Genomic DNA, 22,255 nt, shown 5'->3' with positions numbered 1-22,255 from the left:
TTATGCTTATGTGCTATTTGGATTTGAAATGTTATATTCCCGTTCAGATCCCGCACCCCAGGCATGGTGTCCTGGGCTTACACCACGCACAACAAACTGCAAGCAGCACCTCTAGCTCACCAGGGGCTTAGAAGCAGCCCGGTTTGCTCCAGTCTCCTGCCCGGCCGCCTCGCCTCCTGGGCACATGGGCCCCAGGCCCCGGGAGGGGGCAGCCACCCAACATTCAGACGCTGCTTTCCTTTCATTATATTTATCTGTATCTAAATAATTTGAAAAACAAGCTTGTTTGACATCTGACAATCAACTGCAATGTAAAATGTAAATCACAGAATGTAACTTAAGGCTTTGGATTATAAATTAGGTCTTTGTAATATTTACAAGGGAGAAGACAGCAAGTATGTTATGTTTTCATTTTGAGAGATTCTCTTTTAGCCTTTATGCTCCCTTTTCTTACGACTTTGTGGAAAAGGAAGCCATATGACAAAGGGGACCCTTACAGCAAACACTTCAAGCTGAAAGTTGCATGGATACTGCACTGGGGCAGCAAGTTGATAGGATCAGAAGAGATCTCTGATTGTACAAGTCGATGTCGGCTTTGAATTACTTGTAAACCCCCTCAAGGCAGAGAGGCTCACCTGAGGCTATTTATTTTTCCTGGCGCCGCGGAGGGAGCGTTACAGAACCGCGGGCTACGGGTCCAGCCCAGCGCCCTGTGCCTGATCGCTGTGGAGTCTACCAGAGGGCATTGGGCAAGCGCTGTCTCCCTCGATCTGGGCGAGATGCTTACAAAACTGGCTTCCTTTCACAATGAAACACCAGGGTCAGAGAGGACTGTGCTACATAAACAAACATGGCATGCTTACTGGTCTCCTAATAGAAATGTCACAGTCATGCCAAAAGCATAAAAATATTTATCCTTCAATCTGTGACCAATGTTCAAAGTGTTGTAATACTTTCTATTCCCCGAGGCTTTGTCAGGTGTCATAAAGCCATGAGGAAACATACCCACAGGGCGAGGGAGGGCGGGGGGGGGGTTGGGGGGGGGAAGGGGGAGGAAAAGAGAAGGAGGGAGAGAAACAGGACAAGAATAAGTGAGGAGGAAAACCTAACTGGGTAAGCCAAAACCGGTTTGGCTCAATGGATAGAGCATCGGCTTGGGGACTGAAGGGCCCCGGATTCGATTCCGGTCAAGGGCATGTACCTTGGTTGCGGGCATATCCCCAGTAGGGGGTGTGCAAGAGGCAGCTGATCGATGACTCTCTCTCATCGATGTTTCTAGCTCTCTCTCTCTCTCTCTCTCCCTTCCTCTCTGTACAAAATCAATAAAATAAATATTTTTAAAAAATCTGTTCTTAAAAAAAAAAAAAAAACCTAACTGGGTAAGTCCAGCAGAACCTATTTGGATACATCAGCTTGACCTCTACATGGCTTATGCTAAAGGAGCATCAGAAAAGCTTAACAATGTTTAAGAAGTACGGCAATGTTAAAAAGATTGGATAGAAACATTTTCCCCCCAATCAAAATAAGCTGAGAGGCAAGAAACTAAAACTTCTGTGATACAGCTTTCATTAGTATTTATTACAGAAAGCATTCTTGATTACTATCCCCTCACTGACAGAGAAAGAGATATACCAAAGTATTATTCATTAAGTACAAAATTACATTTATTTAAAAACTAGAGGCCTGGTGCATGAAATTTGTGCACGGGGGGGTGGGTCTCCTCAGCCCAGCCTGCACCCTCTCCAATCCCGGACATCCTTCTCACAATCCTGCATCACTGGCTCCTAATCACTCACCTGCCTGATCATCCCTCACTGTCTCTGCATGCTGGCCTGGTCACCCCTCACAGCCCCCCGCTGGCCTGGTTGCCTCACGCAGCCTGCTTGTTCAGTAGTTTGGTTGTCCCTCACTAACTCTCCTGCCAGCCTGGTTGTAGAAAGCCATCTTGTGAGGGCATGATGGTCAATTTGCATATTATTTCTTTCTTATATAGGATATGAACATGCGCTTTTCACAACAAATATTTGCTGAGGCTTTGCTATATCTTTTTTTTTTAATTTCTGAAAAATATATTGTTATATCAAGATGAAAGGTAAAATCTAATTAAAACGACCCACCAGCACTCCACGCTCCCCTGCCATCTACCCTGGCCATTCCTGCCAGAGCTCCCTCCCCCCAGCACAGCCCAGGCAAATGGCCTTGGCCAGAGTCAGGCCTCCCTTGCCCCTGTGTCTTGAGGAGCAATGGGAAATGAAGGAAATGACTCGCTTCATCAGTTCAAGCAAAGACTTTGGCAAACCTATCTGAAGCTGTGCAGCCAGATCACAGTCCCTGTGAGGGTGGACACGGTCTGTGTCCAGGCTGCCTGACACGGGAGGGAGGAATTAGCCACATTTGACGACTTGCAACATGGCTAGTGGGCTGGCATTTTGATTTGAGTAAATGTTAATCACAGTAAATGTGAACAGCACGGGCCAGCAGCCATGGTGCAGACGTCAGCCTGCTCTCCTGCTCCTAAGCCTCCCAGGAGCTCCTTTCTGATCGTGATGTTTGTTTCTGTTGCAAAACCAAAGAAACCTGTTAAGCTCTGTACAGTTCACTTAAACATGCAATGCCACCAAGGTGCGGTGTCTGCACGCCCCAGCAACAGACTATGTGCCACGGTCTAGGTAACTTCTGTTGTGCCAAAATGAGAAGGGAAATGTCCAGAAACCAAGGATTCATCTGTTCTTACAATACAGATGCACCAAATGCAAGGGAAGTGGATATCTGCAAACTGGACCTGAGGGGGGTCTTTCGCTCAGCCTTCAGCATAACCCCAGCCCAGTTTGAAGTTAATACAGTAACTGCCCAGAGAAAGAAAACTCATGGAAGCGATTCAATGTACTATTCCGTTTGCTATCTAGTGGTATACATTCACAAATTACTATTGCTCCTTTTTAGATTACTTGTAAATATACTAGAGGCCCGATGCACAAAATTCGTGCAAGAGTAGGCCTTCCTTCCCCTGGCTGCTGGAACCGGCTTCCCTCTGGCACCCGGGACCCGGGCTGGCTTCCCTCTGGCCGTCGGCAGGCACTGGGACCCGGGCTGGCTTCCCTCTGGCACCCGGGACCCGGGCTGGCTTCCCTCTGGCCGCCGGCAGGCACCGGGACCCGGACTGGCTTCTCTCTGGCCCTCGGCAGGCACCCGGGACCTGGGCTTCTCTGGCAGCCCCAGCTTTGTCCAGAAGGATATCTGGTCCAATTAGCATATTGCGCTTTTATTATTATAAATGTATGTAATCATGGTATCAAATGAATATGAGTAGGTCTACATATATGTATATTTTTGAGAGCCTTAAAGAAAATTATTGATTAGTTTTGTTTAATACAGTGATATTCATCACATCACTGATGAAGCATACAAATGGTGAAATGAGTTAGCAAATTTAAAAGCTTCATATCTACATATGAGAAATTCCACTCCTCTGAGTTTTATCTACCTTTTTTTTTGTTTTGTTTTAAATATATTTTATTAATTTTTTTTACAGACAGGAAGGGAGAGGGATAGAGAGTTAGAAACATCGACCAGCTGCCTCCTGCACACATCCCACTGGGGATGTGCCTGCAACCAATGTACATGCCCTTGACCAGAATCAAACCTGGGTGGGACCTTTCAGTCCACAGACCGATGCTCTACCACTGAGCCAAACTGGTTTCGGCTCTACCTACCATTTTAAACTTTTTTAAAAATCTCTTAAACACTGAAGAGAATTATGCAGCACTACCACCTAACCAAACAGACGGTACTAGGGTAGCACAGGCACCATGCAGTCTGGCCTTAGGGAGAATCTGTCTCCCCATCGCTAAACAAGCAGCACTGTTTCCGTTATTGACTGTGCACTGTAAGCTCCCCCAAAACTCAGTGGCTTAAAACAACACGCACTTATTCTTTCAGTCTTGGGTCAGGAACCCAGGAGTGGCGTCCCTCAGGAGCTGCAGTCCTCCAGCTCGCTCACCCAGGACGGGCAGACCCTCTCGGTCCTCCACACGAGCACTCCACAGGCTGCGTCTTCAGATGGCAGTGCTCCTCCAAGGTGAGCAGTTCAAGGCAGAGCGGGCCCAGGACGGAGCCGGTCTTCTCGTAACCCCCTGAGGAGTGACTCCCCGTCCTTCTGCCCCAGTGAGTCAGGGCGACCAGTCTTGGTGGGCGGCACACGGCTGTGAGCAGCGAGGCTGCCGACTCAGCGACACACTGTATAGGTCGTTTCTTCTGCCATCTGTCCTTTCTCAGAAAGGTACTGCCAGGCCACACTCAGAGTGTGTTTTCCAAAACTTCAAAATCACCTTTCATTCTTTCAAAATCAAGGAGCTGAACAAACATGCTAACTCTTCATCTTCTAAGAACAGAGAAGGGGCATGGAAGAGCATGCATACTGAAGAAGCCCGCTGGAGAGCACACCCGAGACGCTCAGCCTTTGCCAACTCCGACAGGAGGGACGTGAACCACAGCAGTGTGCCCAGTGCCCTGACTTACCGTTATCTTTCCAAAGCACACTGATCAGCAAGAAGACTAACAGGCTGACTGTATTTTATAAAAATTAAACCTTGATGTTTTATGTTTTCATTACATGAGGGTAGTAAAGGGCAGATAAGTGGAAAATACTCAATATCCAGATGTTTTCTCTCTGTATAACACAAGACACATGAATAAATAAAATCACAGCAAAATCTTATTGTTAAAAACACTGTGTGTAAGACTATTTAAAAATATTAATAATAACTATGGAGTGGACATGAAGATTTAAATACTTTTTATTTTCCTTATCAAAAGCATGTTACATAATAAAAATTTGCAGATTCTGGCCCTGGATGGTTTTGTTTTGTAGTTAGAGCTTTGGCCCATAGAATGAAGGGTCCCAGGTTTGATTCTGGTCAAGGGCAGGCTCGAACCCCGACCTGGGTCAGGGTGCATGTAGGAGACAATCAACTGATGTGCCTCTCTCACATCGATATTTCTCTCTTTTCCTCTCCCTCCCTCTCTCTTTCTCTCTCATTCCCCCTCCCTTCCACTCTTTCTGAAAAGCAATGGAAAAATATCCTCAGGTTAGGATTAGAAAGCAAACAAACCACCATTAGCATACTGAGAACTCACTGTGTACTATATAATTTAACACATCTTATAATTTTTGCAGGAGTCTTATGAGGCCACTATTATTATTATCCTTCTTTGAAGAATCATTATATCGAAATGAAAAAAAGCAGAAGTAACAAATGATTATAAGAAATTACTACAAACAATTTATATGCAAAATAATTGTGCAATCTAAAAGAAATGGATAAATTACTAGAAATATATAATCTTCCAAGACTGAATCATGAAGAAACAAAATATCTGAATGACTACTAACAAAACTACATCCAAACATTCAAAGAAGAATTAACACCTATCCTCGAAATTATTCCAAACACGGAAGAGAAGGAAAGGCTCCAAAGCTCATTTTACAAGATCAGCATTACTCTAACACCAAAATCAAACACAGAACATAAAACAAAAAGAGCATTATAGGACAATATTCTTCATGAAAACAGATGCAACAATCTTTCAAAAATATTAGCAAGGTGGCCCTGGCCGGCTCGTTAGTTGGACTGTTATCTCACACACCAAAAAGGCTGCAGGCCTGATTCTCTGTCCGGGCACATACCCAGGTTGCAGGCTCAGCCATGGTTGGGGCATGTACAGAAACAAATCCACTCCTATATTTTCAACTCATCCGCGAGAAAGACGGCAAAAATACACAATGTGGCAGAATAGTGTCTTCAATAAATGGTGTTGGGGACAATGGGCAGAGACATGCATAAAAATGAAACAGTTTCTTACTCTGTATACAAGAATAAAATCAAAATGTATTAAAGACATAAATGTAAGACCCAAACCTTAAACTCCTAGAAGGAAACATAAGCAATAAACTCTTGATGTTGCTTAGTAATATTTTTTTGGATATGTGAGCAAGGGAAACAAAAAATATATAAACAAATGGGACTTCATCAAACTAAAGAGTTTTTGCACAATGAAGGAAACCATCAACAAAATGAAGACAACCTATTGAAATATGCCTGACAAGGGATTAACATTCAAAATTTCTAAAGAACTCATACAGTTTAACACCCAAAATAATCTGAATAGGACATACTGATAGCCAACACAGTTGGAAAGATGCTCACCATCAGAGAAATACGCATTAAAACCACAGTCAGATATCACCTTACACCTGTCAGAATGGCTATTATCAATACATCAACAAACAAGTGCTGGCCAGGATGTGGAGAAAAGAAACTGTTGGTGGGAATGCAACCACTGTGGAAAAACAGTGTGGAGATCCCTTAAAAATTAAAAACAGAACTACTTTATGACCCAACAATCGTACTACTAAGCAGAAATCCAAAACACTAATTCAAAATGATAGCTGCACCCTTATCTTCACTGCAGCATTATTCACAACTAGTGGCCCGGTACACAAAATTCATGCATGGGGTTTGTCCCTCAGCCCAGCCTGCACCCCTTCCAGTCTGGAACCCACAGGGATTGGGCCTAAACTGGCAATCAGACATCCCTCTCACAATCTGGGACCACTGGCTCCTAACCACTCACCTGCCTGCCTGCTTGATTGCCCATAACCACTCTGCCTGCCAGCCTTCTTGCCCCCAACTGCGTCCTCCTTGCCGCCTGCTCATCCCCAACTGCCCCCACCAGCCTCAATACCCCCAAGTGCCCCCCCTCCCCACAGCTACCCGCTAGCCTGCTTGCCCCCAACTGCCCCCTGGTAGCCTGCTTGCCCCAACTGCTCCCTCCTGGCTTGATCACCCCTAACCACCTCCATGGCTTTGCCCGGAAGGTCTGCTGATCTAATTAACATATAATATTGTATGTTTTCTGTAGTTGAAAAATAAGAACTTAAAAAAAATAACAGACACACAAACTTCTGCTAACCTCCCACCTAGGCTCCCTGCTCTCAGAGGATGGCCTGCCTCTGCCTGGTTGGATGCTCACCCCACTAGGGCTGCATGACAGGAAAAGGCCAGTGGCAGGAAAGACGTGGTTTCCCCTTGAGAGGAGGGTGCCGGGGCCAGTGAGCCATGCCTCCGCCTGGCACTTTCTGTGATCTCCTTCATAGAACAGCCTGCTTTTCTTTGTTAATTTTGAACAGAAAACAAACGGCAAAATGAGCAGAATAAAACATGATATTTCACAGTGACTAAAACTACAAATCAGTGAGCATTACTCATTCTGGGAGGACGACCAGACACCGTGTGAAATGCAATACAGTAGCCGTCTCCCCTTCCTCACGGGAGATGCTCCAGTGCCTCAGGGGATGCCCGCCACCGCAGACAGTGCCGAGCCCCGCAGACTATCTGTATTCCTGCACATATTGTACAAACCAGTGATAAAGTTTAATTTATAAAGTAGCACAGTAAGAAATTAACAACAGTAACTAGTAATAAAATGGAACAACCACAACAATATTATTAACAACAGTAACTATAATAAAATGGAACCACCACCATGCCTGATGGCAGGCCTGCTAACCGAGATGCTACTAAGTGGCCAGTAGGCGAGGAGCCTGTGTGACATGCAGCCACAGACAAAGGACGTCCAGCCTGCGCTGGCCAGAGGGATGCGAGATCCCCCGTGCTGGTGTGAAACGGAGGCACTGCATATCTCAGAAATCTTTCATTTGATGAGTGGCTGATGCAGATAACTGAAACTGCAGAAAGCGGAACGCAGCTAAAGGGGGGGAGGAAGGGGGAGGACGCGACTGCATGACATTTTGTTACTCAGGGAACTAGTCAACAACTGTTTCACATCAAGACAGTGGGATGAGCCATTCCCCAGAGCACATTCAAGTAAGATGAAGCAACTCTAACTGGAAACAAATTATTTCTGTAAAACATATCCAACGTCCAGGCAGTTTTTCATAATTGTAAGTATGTCGCAAGAAAAAAGAAAAACAGTCAAAAACAAATACTCTTCTTCCCGCACTCAGAGCAAAACAAAACAAACGCACATTACAAAACAACTGAAATCTCCCTGAACCACACACGTCTTCTCCCACACCTACTGCTTCTCCATGCTAGGCTAACTTATAAAAACCATCCCGTACGCACTTTTAAAACGTTCCTGTTTGGAATTAACAGAACAGCAATTACAACAACAAAAGACCTTAATGACTACTAACAGCATCAAATCAGTAAGAAAGCCTCCCAACAAACAAAAGCCCTGATCAGATGACTTCAGAGGTAAATTTGCCAAATAGTCAAAGAAGAATTAACACCCATCCTTCTAGATTATTCTAAAGACCGCAGAGAAGGAAAGGCCTCTCTCTGAACACGTGGGGCAGGATGGCACGCTCAGGGGCAGCCTCACGGGAGGAGAGCCTGTCTTCCCTTTGCTCGGGCCATGGGTGAGGGCCTGTCCCTCTCCATTTCCTTGTGGCCAGTTTGTTTCACCCTCTGAGGTTTGTCTCCCTCTGAGGAAGCCCACCTCTGTTAGCCTTCTGGAACTGACAGCCTGGACTTGTTTGCAGAACTGCCGGGCCGGCACCGGCAGCAACACCTGTCCTTCCCGGGACCCAGCGGCCAGCCTCAGTGCAGGCACCTCTCCCTCCGGAGTCAGGAGCCGTTCCCACCTCTGGCTCCGAGGCCACGTATGCTCACTTGGGGGCCCTCTCCTGTAAGGCAATCTGGGGACACTGGAAGTAGCTGTGAGGCCTGCAGGGAAAGTATGGACAAAGAGCACCTGTCCCTCTCCCGCAGGCCAGACACAGGGACCTGAGGCCCTGGCCCGGGGAGCCTGACGAGGTGCCCTGGATGACTGGCCCTGCAGCCGCCACTGGGACCTGGCACACTCAGACCCGTTGCTGGGACCTGATGCGCCCAGACGCACAGACCTGCTGCCGCAACCAGGCATGCCTGACCCGGTGCTCTGGAAAACAGGACTGAAAAAATGGGGACACAGCCGAAACCGGTTTGGCTCAATGGATAGAGCGTCGGCTTGGGGACTGAAGGGTCCCGGGTTCGATTCCGGTCAAGGGCATGTACCTTGGTTGAGGGCATATCCCCAGTAGGGGGTGTACAAGAGGCAGCTGATCGATGACTCTCTCTCATCGATATTTCTAGCTCTCTATCTCTCTCCCTTCCTCTCTGTACAAAATCAATAAAATATATCTTTTTAAAAATGGGGACACAAAGAAACACCCCCCAAATGAAAGAAAAAAAGGAACCAGTAGAAAAGAAACTAAATGAAAAGGAGGCTTGCAGTTTATCAGAGTTCAAAGTAACAGTTATAAAGATGTTCAAACAACTTAGTGAGACCTACAAGCAATTTAATTATAACTACAAGAAACTTAAAGGAACTAAGCAAGAATAAAGACGTAAAGTCATACATAAGAATCCACAAAAAATGAAGACTGACACAGCTGAAATAAAGAACACCCTGGAAGGAAATAACAGTAGATTAGAAACTGAGGAGCAAATCAGTAAATTAGAATAAAAGGTAGGAAAAAAATCACCAAATCAGAGCAGCAATTAGGAAAAAAAAATGTTAAGCAGGAGAATAGCTAAGGAAGCTATGGGACAACATGAAATATAACAACATTTGCATCAAAGGGATAAAAAAAAAAAAAGGAGAAGAATCTGAGCAAGGAATAGAGAACTTGTAAGAAGAAAATGACAACTTTCCTAAGATGGTGAAGGAAAACTCACTGAAGTTCAGGAAACACAGAATCCCAATCAAGATGAGCCAAGAAAGACACACACCCAGGCACATATCAAGCATAGTCTCGGATCACAGTGGCATGAAACTAGTAACCAACTATAATAAAAGCACTCAAAAGCATTCAAACATGTGGAGGCTAAACAGCATGTTCTTAAACAATGAATGATTACTAATAAGATCAACGGGAAAAAATAAAAACCTTCCTGGAAACAAATAAAAATAAACAACCCACGTAATAAAAGCCTAATATGCTAAGTGTCCGATTGACCAGTAAGCTGTTCAACCAATCAAAGCGTAATATGCTAATGATATGCTAAGGTCATTCAGCTGCTTGCTATGATGTGCACTGACCACCAGGGGGCAGATGCTCTGACCAGTAAGTTAGCTTGCTGCTGGGATCAGGCCAATCAGGACTTAGCGAGATGGGCCAGACATGCCCTGGAGCCCTCCTATGGTCCCTCCCTGGCTGACTAACCTCCCACATCTCTCCTCAGCCCCAGTCGTGCACCAGTGGGGTCCCTCAGCCTGGCCTGCCACCTCTCACAATCTGGGGCCTCCTTGGGGAATGTTAGAGAGCCAATTTTGGCCCAATCCCCGCAGGCCAGGCCAAGAGATCCCTCTGGTGCACGCATTTATGCACCGGGCCTCTAGTAATAACCTAAAAATCTATGTGACATAGACTCCTGAGAAGGAAGTTCACCACACTACAGGCCCATCGCAAAAAAACAACAAAAAATGTTCTAATAAACTAACCTACAACTAAAACAATTAGAAATAAAATGACAAGAAAACCCAGAATAAGTAGAAGGAAGGGAATAATAAAGATCAGAGCAGAAATAAATGGCACAGAAACTAAAAATAAATACAAAAGATCAGTGAAGCCAAGAGCTGGTTCTTTGAAAAGATAAACAAGACTGATGAGCCTTTAACCAGATTCATTAAGAAACAAAGAGAGCCGAAACCGGTTTGGCTCAGTGGGGATAGAGTGTGGGCCTGTGGACTGAAAGGTCCCAGGTTCGATTCTGGTCAAGGGCATGTACCTTGGTTGCGGGCACATCCCCAGTGAGGGGTGTGCAGGAGGCAGCTGATCGATGATTCTCTCTCATTGATGTTTCTAACTCTCTATCCCTCTCCCTTCCTCTCTGAAAAAAAATCAATAAAATATATTTTTTTTAAAAAAGAAAAAGAAGAAAAAAGAAAAGAAAAGAAACAAAGAAAGACCTAGCTGGTTTGGCTCAGTGGATAGAGTATTGGCCTGCCACCTGAAGGATCCCAGTCAAGGGCGCACGCCTGGGTTGAAAGCTCAATCCTAGTAAGAGGCATGCAAGAGGAAGCCGATCGATGGTTCTTTCTCATCATTGATGTTTCTATCTCTCTCTTTCCCTCTCTCTTCCTCTCTGAAATCAATAAAAATATAATTTAAAAATTTAAAAAGGTAATGAAAGAAACAGAGAGGGCCCAAATAAATGAAATCAGAAACAAAAGAGGTGAAGTAACAACTGATACCACAGAAATACAAAAAATTACCAGTATCAGAAAATATTATCAACAACTATATGCCAACAAACTGGACAAATTCCTAAAAAAGTACAATCTTCCAAAATTGAATAAGCTGGTAATATTGTAAATTATGAAATTGACATAATGATAAAAAAAAATGCCCAGCATACAAAAATCTGGATGGCTTCATAGAGGAGTTTTACCAAAGCATTCAAAGAAAAACTAACACCTATCCTCCTCAAACTATTCCAAAAAAACTAAGAGGAAGATTTTCAAGCTGTTTTTACAAGACCAGCATTATCCTAATTCCAAAACCAGATAAAGACACTACAAAGAAAAAAAAAAAATTACAGGCCAATATCCCTAATGAACACAGGTGATAAAATCCTCATAAAAATATTAGCAAATTGGAAGCAGCAATATATTAAGAAGATCATACACCATGGCCAAGTAAGATTCATTTTAGGGTGCAAGGCTGGTACAATATCTGCAAATAAATACATGTGATACATCACATAAACATATTGAAAGACAAAAGTCACATTATCACATCAATAGACACAGGAAAAGCACTAGACAAAATCCAACTCCTATTTTTGATAAAAATTCTCAATAAAGTGAGAATAGAGGGATCGTACCTCAACCCAATAAAGTCTATATATAAACATACAGCCAATATCATACTCAATCGGCAAAAATTAAAACCAGTAACAAGAAAGGGATGTCCACTTTCACCTACTTATTCAACACAGTGCTGGAAGTCCTAGCCACAGTGAGATGCAATAAGAAACAGAAGGCATCGGCATTGGAAAGGAGGAAGTAAAACTCTCATTATTTGCAGATGATATGATATTGTATATAGAAAACCCTAAAGAGTCCTAAATTTACTACAAGGTTTACTAGGTATACCGGGTAATAATTTGAGCTTTTTTCAATAGATGGAGTTACACATATGTTGATATATATGTGATTTGATATGTATGCTATTTTGTTGTATTGACAACAAGCTTCAAAACTTCCTATGTCATATTTTCTGAAGGTGTTAACATCATAGACATTTTTACGCTTAAATATGCTGAATTTCATGCCCCCCCCCCAAAAAAAAAAGCATTTGCAGGAAGTTTTAATTCATTACTTTATTTTGAAGAAAAAGTTACTGTATACTTCAGGAAGCGTATGGCGAACATGCTCCACCTCAAGATACTTGTGAATGCTGGTTTAAACACTTTAAAAATGATGATTTCTATGTAAAAGTCCAGGTCAACCAAAAAAGTTTGAAGACTGACAATGACAAGCATTATTGGATGAAGATGCATGTTAAACTAAAAAACAACTTGAAGAAAGATTAAATACTGCTCAGCAAACAATTTATGAACATTTACAAGCAATAGGAAAGATTTTAAAGGAAGGAAAATAGGTGCCACATCAACTGAACAAAAGGCAAAAGGAAAACCAAAAGGTCATCAGTAAAATGTTGCTGAAAGTCTTTTTTGCATCGAATTGTGAGTGGCGATGAAAATGGATTTATTTTGAGAATCCCAAACGCACAAAATCATGGGTTGATCCAGGTCAACCATCAACATCGACTGCAAGGCCAAATCACTTTGGAAAGAAGATAATGCTCTGCATTTGGTGGGACCAGGAAGGTGTGGAGTATTATGAGTTTCTAAAACCAGGTGAAACCATTAATACTGATCACTACCAACAACAAATAATCAATCTGAACCATGCTTTGATCATAAAACGACCAGAATGGGCCAGAAGACACTGCAAAGTAATCTTGCTTCATGATGACGCACCATCACACACTTCAAAACCAGTTAAAGACACGTTAAAAGATCTTGCCTGGGAAGTATTAACCCACCCGCTGTATTCACCAGGCCTTGCTCCTTCAGATGATCACTTGTTCCAATCGAGGGCACATGCACTATCTGAGCAGCACTTCAAAACATACAAAGAAGTGGAAAATTGGGTCTCTGAATGGTTTGCCTCAAAACAAGAAAAGTTCTATTAGGACAGTATCCACAAATTACCTGAAAGATGGGGAAATGTGTAGCTAGCGATTGGCATTACTTTGAATAAAGCACTTTTGATCTTTCTCTTGGAATTATCATGTTTTCTTTTATTACAAAATCCACATTATTAACTGGTACACCTGGTAAAAAATGAATTTGGCAATGCAGCAGGATACAAAATTAACATCCAGAAATTGATGGCATTATTATATACCAATAGTGAATTCTCAGGAGGAGAAACTAAAAAAAAAATCCCATTTGCCATTGCAACAAAAAAATTAATATACTTAAGAATAATCTTAACCAAGGAGGTAAAAGGCCAGTACTCAGAAAACTATAGGATGTTGCAAAAAGAAATAGAGGAAGATATAAACAAGTGGAAGAACATACCATGTACATGGATTCATAGAACTAACACTATTAAAATGTCCATACTACCCAAAATAATCTTTAGATTCAGTACAGTCCCCATTAAAATACCAACAGCATATTTCACAGATCTAGAACAAATACTCCAAAAATTTATATGGAATGAAAAAATGACCACGAATAGCCACAGCAATCTTGAGAAAGAAGAACAAAGTTAGAGGGATCACAATGCCAGATATTAAGTTATACTACAAAGCCACTGTAATCCGAACAGCCTGGTACTGGCACAAGAACAGGCATATGAGATCAATGGAACAGAACAGAGACTCCATAAATTGACCCAAGCCATCGTGTTCAATTAATATCTGACAAAGGAGGTGAGAGCATACAATGGAGTCAGAACAGTCTCTTCAATAAACGGTACTGGAAAAATTGGACAGGTACATGCAAAAGAATAAAAATAGACCACCAACCTATACCATACACAAGAATAAACTCAAAATGGATAAAAGGCTTAAATGTATATTGTGAAACCATAAAAATCATAGAAGAAAATGTAGGAAGCAAAATATCAGACATGTCACATAGAAGAGTTTTCACTGATACATCTCCCAGGGCAGAGAAACAAATGAAAAATAAACAAATGGGACTACACCAAACTAAGAAGCTCTGCACAGCAAACAAAACTAACATTACAATGAAAAGGGAACCCACTTTACCAATGATACATCTGATAAGGGGTTAATTTCCAAAATATATAAAGAACTCATACAACTCAACTAAAGGAAGATAAACAATCTAATTTAAAAATTGGCAGAGGACCTGAATAGACACTTTTCCAAAGAGGACAAATGGCCAAGAGACATTTGTCTGTCCTCTTTGAAAAATGCTAATCATCAGAGAAGCAAATTAAAATGATAACGAGGTACCACCTCACAACTGCCTGAATGGCTACCCTCAACAAATAAATGAACAAGAGCTGGCAAGGATGTGGGAAAAAGGGAACCCTAGCACATTGCTGGTGGGAATGCATACTGGTGCAGCCACTGTGGAGAACAGTGTGGAGTTTCCTCAAAAAATTAAAAATTGATCTGCCATTTGACAAAGTGATCCCACTTCTTAGGATATATTCCCTAAGAAATCAGAAACACCAATCAGAAAGAATATATGCACCCCTATGTTCACAGAAACGTTATTTACAATAGATAAGATCTAGAAACAGCCCAATTGCCTATCAGTAGATGAGTGGATAAAAAATTGGTACATTTACACCATGGAATACTATGCAGCTATAAAAAAAGAGAAAAAGAATCTAGTCTCTCTGCACCCTTCCCTCCTCCCCAGGCAGTTACCATCAGCTTCCTCACTCCCAAGCTCCAATGGCCCTTCCTTTAGCTCTATAACTTGTTTTCTAAACCCATTTCTTCTAGGAATTACTTTTTATATCTCTGTGATTAACCAAATAAATGTTCTCTCATAGAGGTCTTGATCTGATTTCTTTCCTAGCCAGAACCCAAGTACTAAAAAATTTTATGAAAAAAAAAAAATCTCTTACCCTTTGAGACAGCAGAGGGACCTGGAGATGATTATGCTAAGTGAAATAAGCCAGTCAGAGAAAGACAAGTATCACATGACCTCACTCATATGTGGAATCTAATGGACACAATAAACTGATGAATAAAATAGAACCAGAGGCATAGAAGCATGCAACAGACTGATGAATCTCAGAGGAAAGTGGGTGGGGGGTTGGGAGCAGATTAAAGAATTTATATGCAAAAACACATGGGCACAGACAATAGGATGGGGAAGGCCTGGGGCGAGGTGGGAATGGGGTGGTAGCAGGGAAGAGGAAGTACGGGGGACATCTAGGATACTCTCAACAATAAAGGTTTTTTTAAAGGTATATCAAAAAATATATGTTATCTTGAGCGCAGTGACCTATTATCAGAAACCAGACATAAGAAAAACTGCAAATGTGTGAAAGAGTGGTTGGCTGCTGTTCACAAATCTGTTTACCTTAATTCCCCGGATTTTGTGAGGTGATGCCAGAACTATTGATACTAGGTAAAAGGCACAAACTAACTGCTACGCAGGGAGCTAGGGCAGACCTACCGGCACTACTGTAAGAGGCACAAACTATCTGCCATGCAGAGAGCAGACCTACTGGGTACTACTGTAAGAGGCACAGGCAGGGAGCTATGCAGGGAGCTAGGGAAGTGTCCCGGGGGAGGGTCTCGGGGCTGTGTGCAAATGGGGAGAGAAAATGAGGTCCTCCATTTGAAGCTCAGCTCAGGGTCTCCCGCACCAGGAGGGGTGGAAGTGGCTAGGTAGGACATGGAGAGGTAACTGGAAGGGCAAAACTGAGGAGCGAAATTCAAGTCTTCAATGCGAGGGTGAGCTTATGCTTTCTCTGGTAATCGCTGTGAGCAACAGAAAGTTTCAGAGTAAAAGAAACTTTGCACTCATGAGATGGGGCATAAATGTACCAAGGAGAGGACATAATCCCAAGAGACGAATTACAAATGCTAGATTAGCCCAGGTGGCAGGAAATGGGAGTCTGGATTAACAGAGTGGCATAGAAACAAAAAGGACTCTAGAATAAGAAATGGTTAATCTGAAAAAGCACTGTCCAAGTGCCTATCTTGTCTGTTAATGCAAAACTTAAAGAACAGTCTATACTGCCAACCACGTATGTGCTGTCAGTGTAGTATGTTTCACTGTGAAGATCCTCTTCCTGATATCAGAGCACTTATCCTAACTAGCAACAACCCTGAGTGGGCCAGTGGGCAATCAATGCATCTACTAGACCCGTGGTTGGCAAACTGCGGCTCACGAGCCACATGTGGCTCTTTGGCCCCTTGAGTGTGGCTCTTCCACAAAATACCATGGCCTGGGCGAGTCTATTTTGAAGAAGTGGCATTAGAAGAAGTTTAAGTTTAAAAAATTTGGCTCTCAAAAGAAATTTCAATCGTTGTACTGATGATATTTGGCTCTGTTGACTAATGAGTTTGCCGACCAAACTGTAACTACACCAAACACCCTTAGTCAGCTGTGTGACCTGGAGGAGGTTCAAAGACTCACTCTCCCCACCTGTAAGCCATGAGTAACCTGCCTCTCAGGCTCCATGTGAAAACTCGAGACGTTATAGTGGCTCTCCCCAGACCAGGCCTACAGCGCAGACTCAAAGGTCAACTGCATCGGATGTTACAGAATTTTAAATGGCTACACAAAAGTTACAGAACTTTCAGCTTAGATTTACAAACAGCTGATATATTCCTAAGTCCCCAATTGGACCATAGATTTAGAATTCTAAGACTTCTGATAGTTTTATAAACTCACTAAATGTATATACTAATATGTGCACATTTCTCAGCATCAGAGCAAACTAATTAAATGTCGGCATACTTTTAACCCTCAGAAAACTAAAAAATAGTCTGAGTTAGACCCAGCACAAGTTGTTTCATATTCAGAGAACACATGAGAGGGATAATCCGCACCACTGGCTCCATCTTTTGATGTGACTACATTCCTTCATCTTACTGTGATTCTCAGCCTAGGACACGTGTTTATCGATTTTTAGACAGAAAGGAAGGGAAAGAGAAAGATGGATGTGAGAGAGAAACACTGATTGGTCGCCACATGAATGTGCCCCAAATGGGGGGGTAGTGGGGGAGGGGAACTTGCCACCTTTGTGTGTACAGGATCCTCTAACCTAGGGATGTCGAACTCAATCAGATGAGGAGCAAAAATCTAAAATCCAGCCTAAATCACGGGCCGAATGTTTTACTGAACAGTCATAAACTGTCATTGTGATGGAAACGCAGTGGAGTGCAGTGATGACAGCGCGGTGCGGGCCACATTGCAAGGCCTGGCCGGACGGATTTGGCCCGCGGGCCTTGTGTTTGACACATGTGCTCTAACCACTGGAAAACCCGCCAGGGCAAACTCTACCTTGACAATGTCCTGAAAGGGTCATTTCCCCACAAAGGTATCGTGAAATATCGATATACTGCCATCGTGTATTTCATCTAGCTCTACAGTTCACTTGCTTTGAATTTGCTGCCTACATGTGTACTAGCTGAGTGATGGCAGCACTACAGAAGAATGTAGTTTTTAAAAGGAAAAGCGCTGCACAGCTGCTTCTAATAAAATAACCAAACCTCACAGCAAGGGCTGATTAGATAAAGATAAACATAGTAACACAAGCATCAGTCTAAAATAGATGCCAGAAAAACTGGTACAGAGGACATTTCCAAGACTGCCCTGCCAGCGACTGTCAGTGACCACATGGGCCTCTGCCTGTACGTGCTCATGTTTTTCACACCAAGCTATTTGCAATGCCCCTTACAGCTTCACGAAGTCACAAAATTGATTTTTTTGTTTTAAACTATTAAAAGCTAACTTGGTACACAGTAAAGCTATCATTTAGAAATGACCTTTATTATTTAAAATCAAAAGTATAATGTGAATTAATTTAGGAAATGTCTTTTCTTTAATTTTCAAAAACAAGCTAATTGTTCATGAATTGAGGCATTATAAATTATGCAGCTCTGTTTAAAAAACAGACAAAGGACAAGTTCTCAGTTCTTGCATTTTATCTTCTGTTTACAGGAATTAAGTATAATTAAATTTAAATAATGCCACATAAACATTTTATTTCAGTTACATATGATTTTAAAAAGAACAGAGATTGATCATTAGTAATAACTGGAAGTAGTTCAAAGTGCTTTTGGCTTGTCTATTAAATCAGTTAGTGAGGCTTAAACTGTAAAACAAATAGGCATCTTCCCAGATTGCAGCAATCAGGCTTATGGTCAATTTAGCAGCATAAAATAACACTCTTTCAATGTGTCCTAAAACACACAGTTTAATGGAACTCGAACCAGATCCTTCTGAGATTCTGACGCTTCTCATGAGATGGCGATCGGGCCACTGCTGCCCTGCCACGTCCACCCCGTGCCCTCTGTGCCGGCCATGGGGGCTGTTCTCACACCAGTATCACACCGTCTTGATTTTTTTGTTTTTTGTTACATTTATAGCAAATCTTAAAATCAGGCAGTGTAATTCAGCCAACTTTGTTCTTTGCATTTCCATTTAAACTTTAGAATCACTTTGCCATTTTACACAAAGAAAATGCTGCTAGGATTTTCACTGCGATTGCTCTGGAGCTACAGATCAATTTCGGGAGAACCAACATCTCCATATTCGCAAATGCTGATACACTGACATGCTATGTCTCTGTTTAATCTTCCATTTCTCGCCACTTTGTTTGTTTTGAGTGGACAGATCTAGCACATATTTTGTTAAACTTATTCCTAAATATTTAACATTTTTAAATTCTATTGTAAAGGGAAGTGATGTTTTAATTTCATTTTGCTACTATTCATTACTGTTACATGGACACACGACTGACTTTTATATGTTGACCTAGTATGCAGATTGTGCTCAATTCCCTTACTAGTCCTAATCATGTTTCTGGTAAAGTCCTTACGACTGTTTCTGCACATGATCACTGCGCCTGTGATCAGGGTGCTCGTTCCTCTTTCCAGCTGGCTTTCTCATTTCTCCTTCTGCCGCTGCACGGCTGGAACCACAGCTCAGCGCTGAGGAGAAGTGATGAGAGTGGACAATCTTGCCTGTTTCCATCATTATGGAAAGGGCTCAGTTCCTCATCATTGAGTACGTTAGTCTCAGGTAGTTTAGAAAAGGCATTTGGTCAGACGGGGGAAATATCCTGCTATTCTAATTTACTAAGAGTTTTTGTTTTTTTCTTTAATCGCGAATCAATGTTGAATTCTGTTACGTGCTTTTCTGCACACAGTTTTTCTCTTACCTGTTGATGTGATATTTATAAATGAAGTAAATCCTGCTGAGTTTAAGTATATTATCTTTACTTAAGTATATTTAAATATATAATATAATATACTTAAGTATATTATATTTACTGACTCAGAGAAGCAGAAGCCAACCCCAAGAACAGTGCTGTCCCTCTTCCCAGCATTCCCGTGATGCTCTGAGAGGCCCGCCCCTCAGGGGCCGTCAACAGGTGGGCTTACCTCCCACAGCCAACTTACCTTCTACATATGATTGGCTATAATGTGCTACAGTTTGGCTAAGAATTTTTACGTTTTCATGAGGGATGTTGCTCTGTAGATTTCTTTGCTTCTGATAGCTTTGGTTTGGCAGAAAAATAATGAGGGCCTCAAAACGAGCAGGGACCTCTCCCCTCATCTGCTTTCTGAAAGGCTGCAGGAAAGATCGGTAACATTCCTCCCTCAGATGGCTGACAGATTTCACCAGTGAAAGCCACCTGGGCTAGGCGTTTTCTTGATGGAAAAATAATTTTAATCACAAATTCAATTACTTAAAAAAATATAGAGGTATTCAGGTTTTCTATTTCTTTAAGTACATTTTGGTAATTACACATCTTTCAAACTGGTGAATTTCCTGACATCTAGTTTTTCATAATGTCCTGTTATTGTCCTTTACTATCTGCAGGCCAGTAGTGATGACCTACCCTTTAATCCAGGTCATTTGTGTCTTTTTTGTCTGTTTCTTTTTTGATAATCAGTTTTAGTTTTTGGTTTTACTAACTTTTCTCTATTGTTTATATACAGTATTTTTCACTAATTTACACTCTTTTTTGTATATATATTTTATTGATTTTTTAGAGAGAAAGGGAGAGAGATAGAGAGCTAGAAATGTCGATGAGAGAGAAATATCGACCAGCTGCCTCTTGCACACCCCGCAACCAATATACATGCCCTTGACTGGAATTGAACCTGGGACCTTTCAGTCCACAGACCAATGCTCTACCACTGAGCCAAACCGGTTTCGGCTAATTTACACTCTTAAAAGTAGAGGTTTAGCTCACTAATTCTATATCTTTCTTTTTTTTCTTAACATAAGCTTTTAAAGCCATAACTTCTCTTTAAGCGTTGCTTTAGCTATATTCCACAAAACTTAACATGATGTTTTCATTTCCATTAGGTTCGCAATACTTTCTAATTTTTTCTTTGACCCATGGGTATACTTAGAAGTTGTTGATTCTAACTGAAAAGATCAATTAGGGGAAGTTGTTTAATAGTGTAGGTGAAATTTTCTATATCCTGGTTTTCTTTCCATTTCCTCCATCAATTATGTAATCTCCAGCAAAAATAGAATTCTGAGAACTTCTGCCTCATGTACCTGAAAGTTCTGTTCTGACAGCTGCAGGAGCGTTTGTTGTGACTCTTGGTGAATTCACTCTTGCTATAAAACATCCCTCCTCACGTGAGCAGCCGTGTCCTGAGCCCGGCGTTGTGGTGTGAACACCACTCTCCAAGCTTTCTCACCGGTGGTGAGCACGGCCGTAACCTCCCACCCTCTCAGCGTTAGCCTACCCGCATCGCTATTGTGAGCGTGTCTCTTAAAAACAGCATATACTTGAGTCTTACTTTTTTAACTAGTCTGACAGTCTCGACATTGTAATCACATTGTACAAAACAATTTACATTTAATTTAATCATCAGCATGGTTAAGATTAAATTTACCATTTTGATTTTTTTCTATTTTTCTCATCTAACCTTTACTGCTTGTTCTTCTTTTCTTGCCTGGTGATTGAGCATTTTTTAGTATTCCATTCTGTCTTCACTACTGGCTTATTAGCTATGTTTGATTTCTTTTGTAGTTAGTATCCTTTCTCACGAAGAGTTTTGTGTGAGAATAAAGCCAACAGGAATTTATATGAATGAGTATTTTGAAACCTCCCCAAGAGCGTACACAGCTCTTAGATGCATAGGACAGAAGTTAATTACGTGTAAGAAATGTCTTAAGGCTGGATACTGTACCATCCTTGCATTCCTGGAATAAATCCTACTTGGTCATGGTGTATGATCTTTCCGATGTTCTGCTGAAGCCGATTTGCTAGAATTTTGTTGAGGATTTTGGCATCTATGTTCATGAGGGATATTGGCCTATAATTCTCTTTCATTGTCTTTATCTGGTTTTGGTATTAGGGTGATGCTGGCTTCATAGAAGGAGTTTGGAAGTGTTCCTTCCTCTTGGATTTTCTGGAATAGTCTGAGGAGGATAGGTTTTAGTTCTTCCTTGAATGTTTGGTAAAACTCTCCTGTGAAGCCATCTGGCCCTGGGCTTTTGTTTGCTGGAAGCTTTTTGATGTCTGTTTCAATTTCTTCCCAAGTCACTGGTCTATTGAGATTTTTAGATTCTTCCTTATTGAGTTTTGGAAGGTTGTATTTTTCTAGGAATATGTCCATTACCTCCAGGTTGTCCAGTTTGTTGGAATAGAGTTGTTTGTAGTATTTTGTAACAATCGGTTGTATTTTGGCGGGGTCTGTTGTTATTTCACCTCTTTCGTTTCTGATTTTGTTTATTTGAATCCTCTCTGTTTCTTGGTTAGCCTGGCTAGAGGTTCATCAATCTTGTTTATCTTTTCAAAGAACCAGCTCTTGGTTTTGTTGATCTTATGTATTGTTTCTTTGGTCTCTATGTTGTTTATCTCTGCTCTGATTTTTATTATTTCCTTCCTTCTGCTTATACTGGGCTTTTCTTTTTTTTCTTTTTTTTTAAATATATTTTATTGATTTTGTTCAGAGAGGAAGTGAGAGAGATAG

The 22,255-nt window shown here is 41.8% G+C and overlaps 1 protein-coding gene across 7 annotated transcripts in view; it reads right to left on the bottom strand.

Annotated features, from left to right (window-relative positions):
- Positions 1 to 22,255, bottom strand: part of AUH (AU RNA binding methylglutaconyl-CoA hydratase) — a 151,624-nt gene that overhangs the window by 20,409 nt on the left and 108,960 nt on the right. The window contains exon 7 of one of the 7 annotated variants that reach the window (XM_045575037.1): positions 2,435 to 2,556. The exons of the other annotated variants lie outside the window; for them this stretch is intronic. Coding sequence (XP_045430993.1) covers positions 2,450 to 2,556 — 107 coding nt within the window. The 3' untranslated portion in view covers positions 2,435 to 2,449. Of the gene's footprint in view, positions 1 to 2,434; positions 2,557 to 22,255 lie in introns of those variants that run through there. 7 annotated transcript variants of the gene reach the window in all.

This window comes from Pipistrellus kuhlii, unplaced genomic scaffold (assembly GCF_014108245.1).
Source record: "Pipistrellus kuhlii isolate mPipKuh1 unplaced genomic scaffold, mPipKuh1.p scaffold_m20_p_61, whole genome shotgun sequence".
In the NCBI taxonomy this organism is placed as follows: Eukaryota; Metazoa; Chordata; class Mammalia; order Chiroptera; family Vespertilionidae; genus Pipistrellus; species Pipistrellus kuhlii.
Note: the sequence above shows the minus strand (reverse complement) of the source record. Positions and strands in the feature narration are given on the sequence as shown.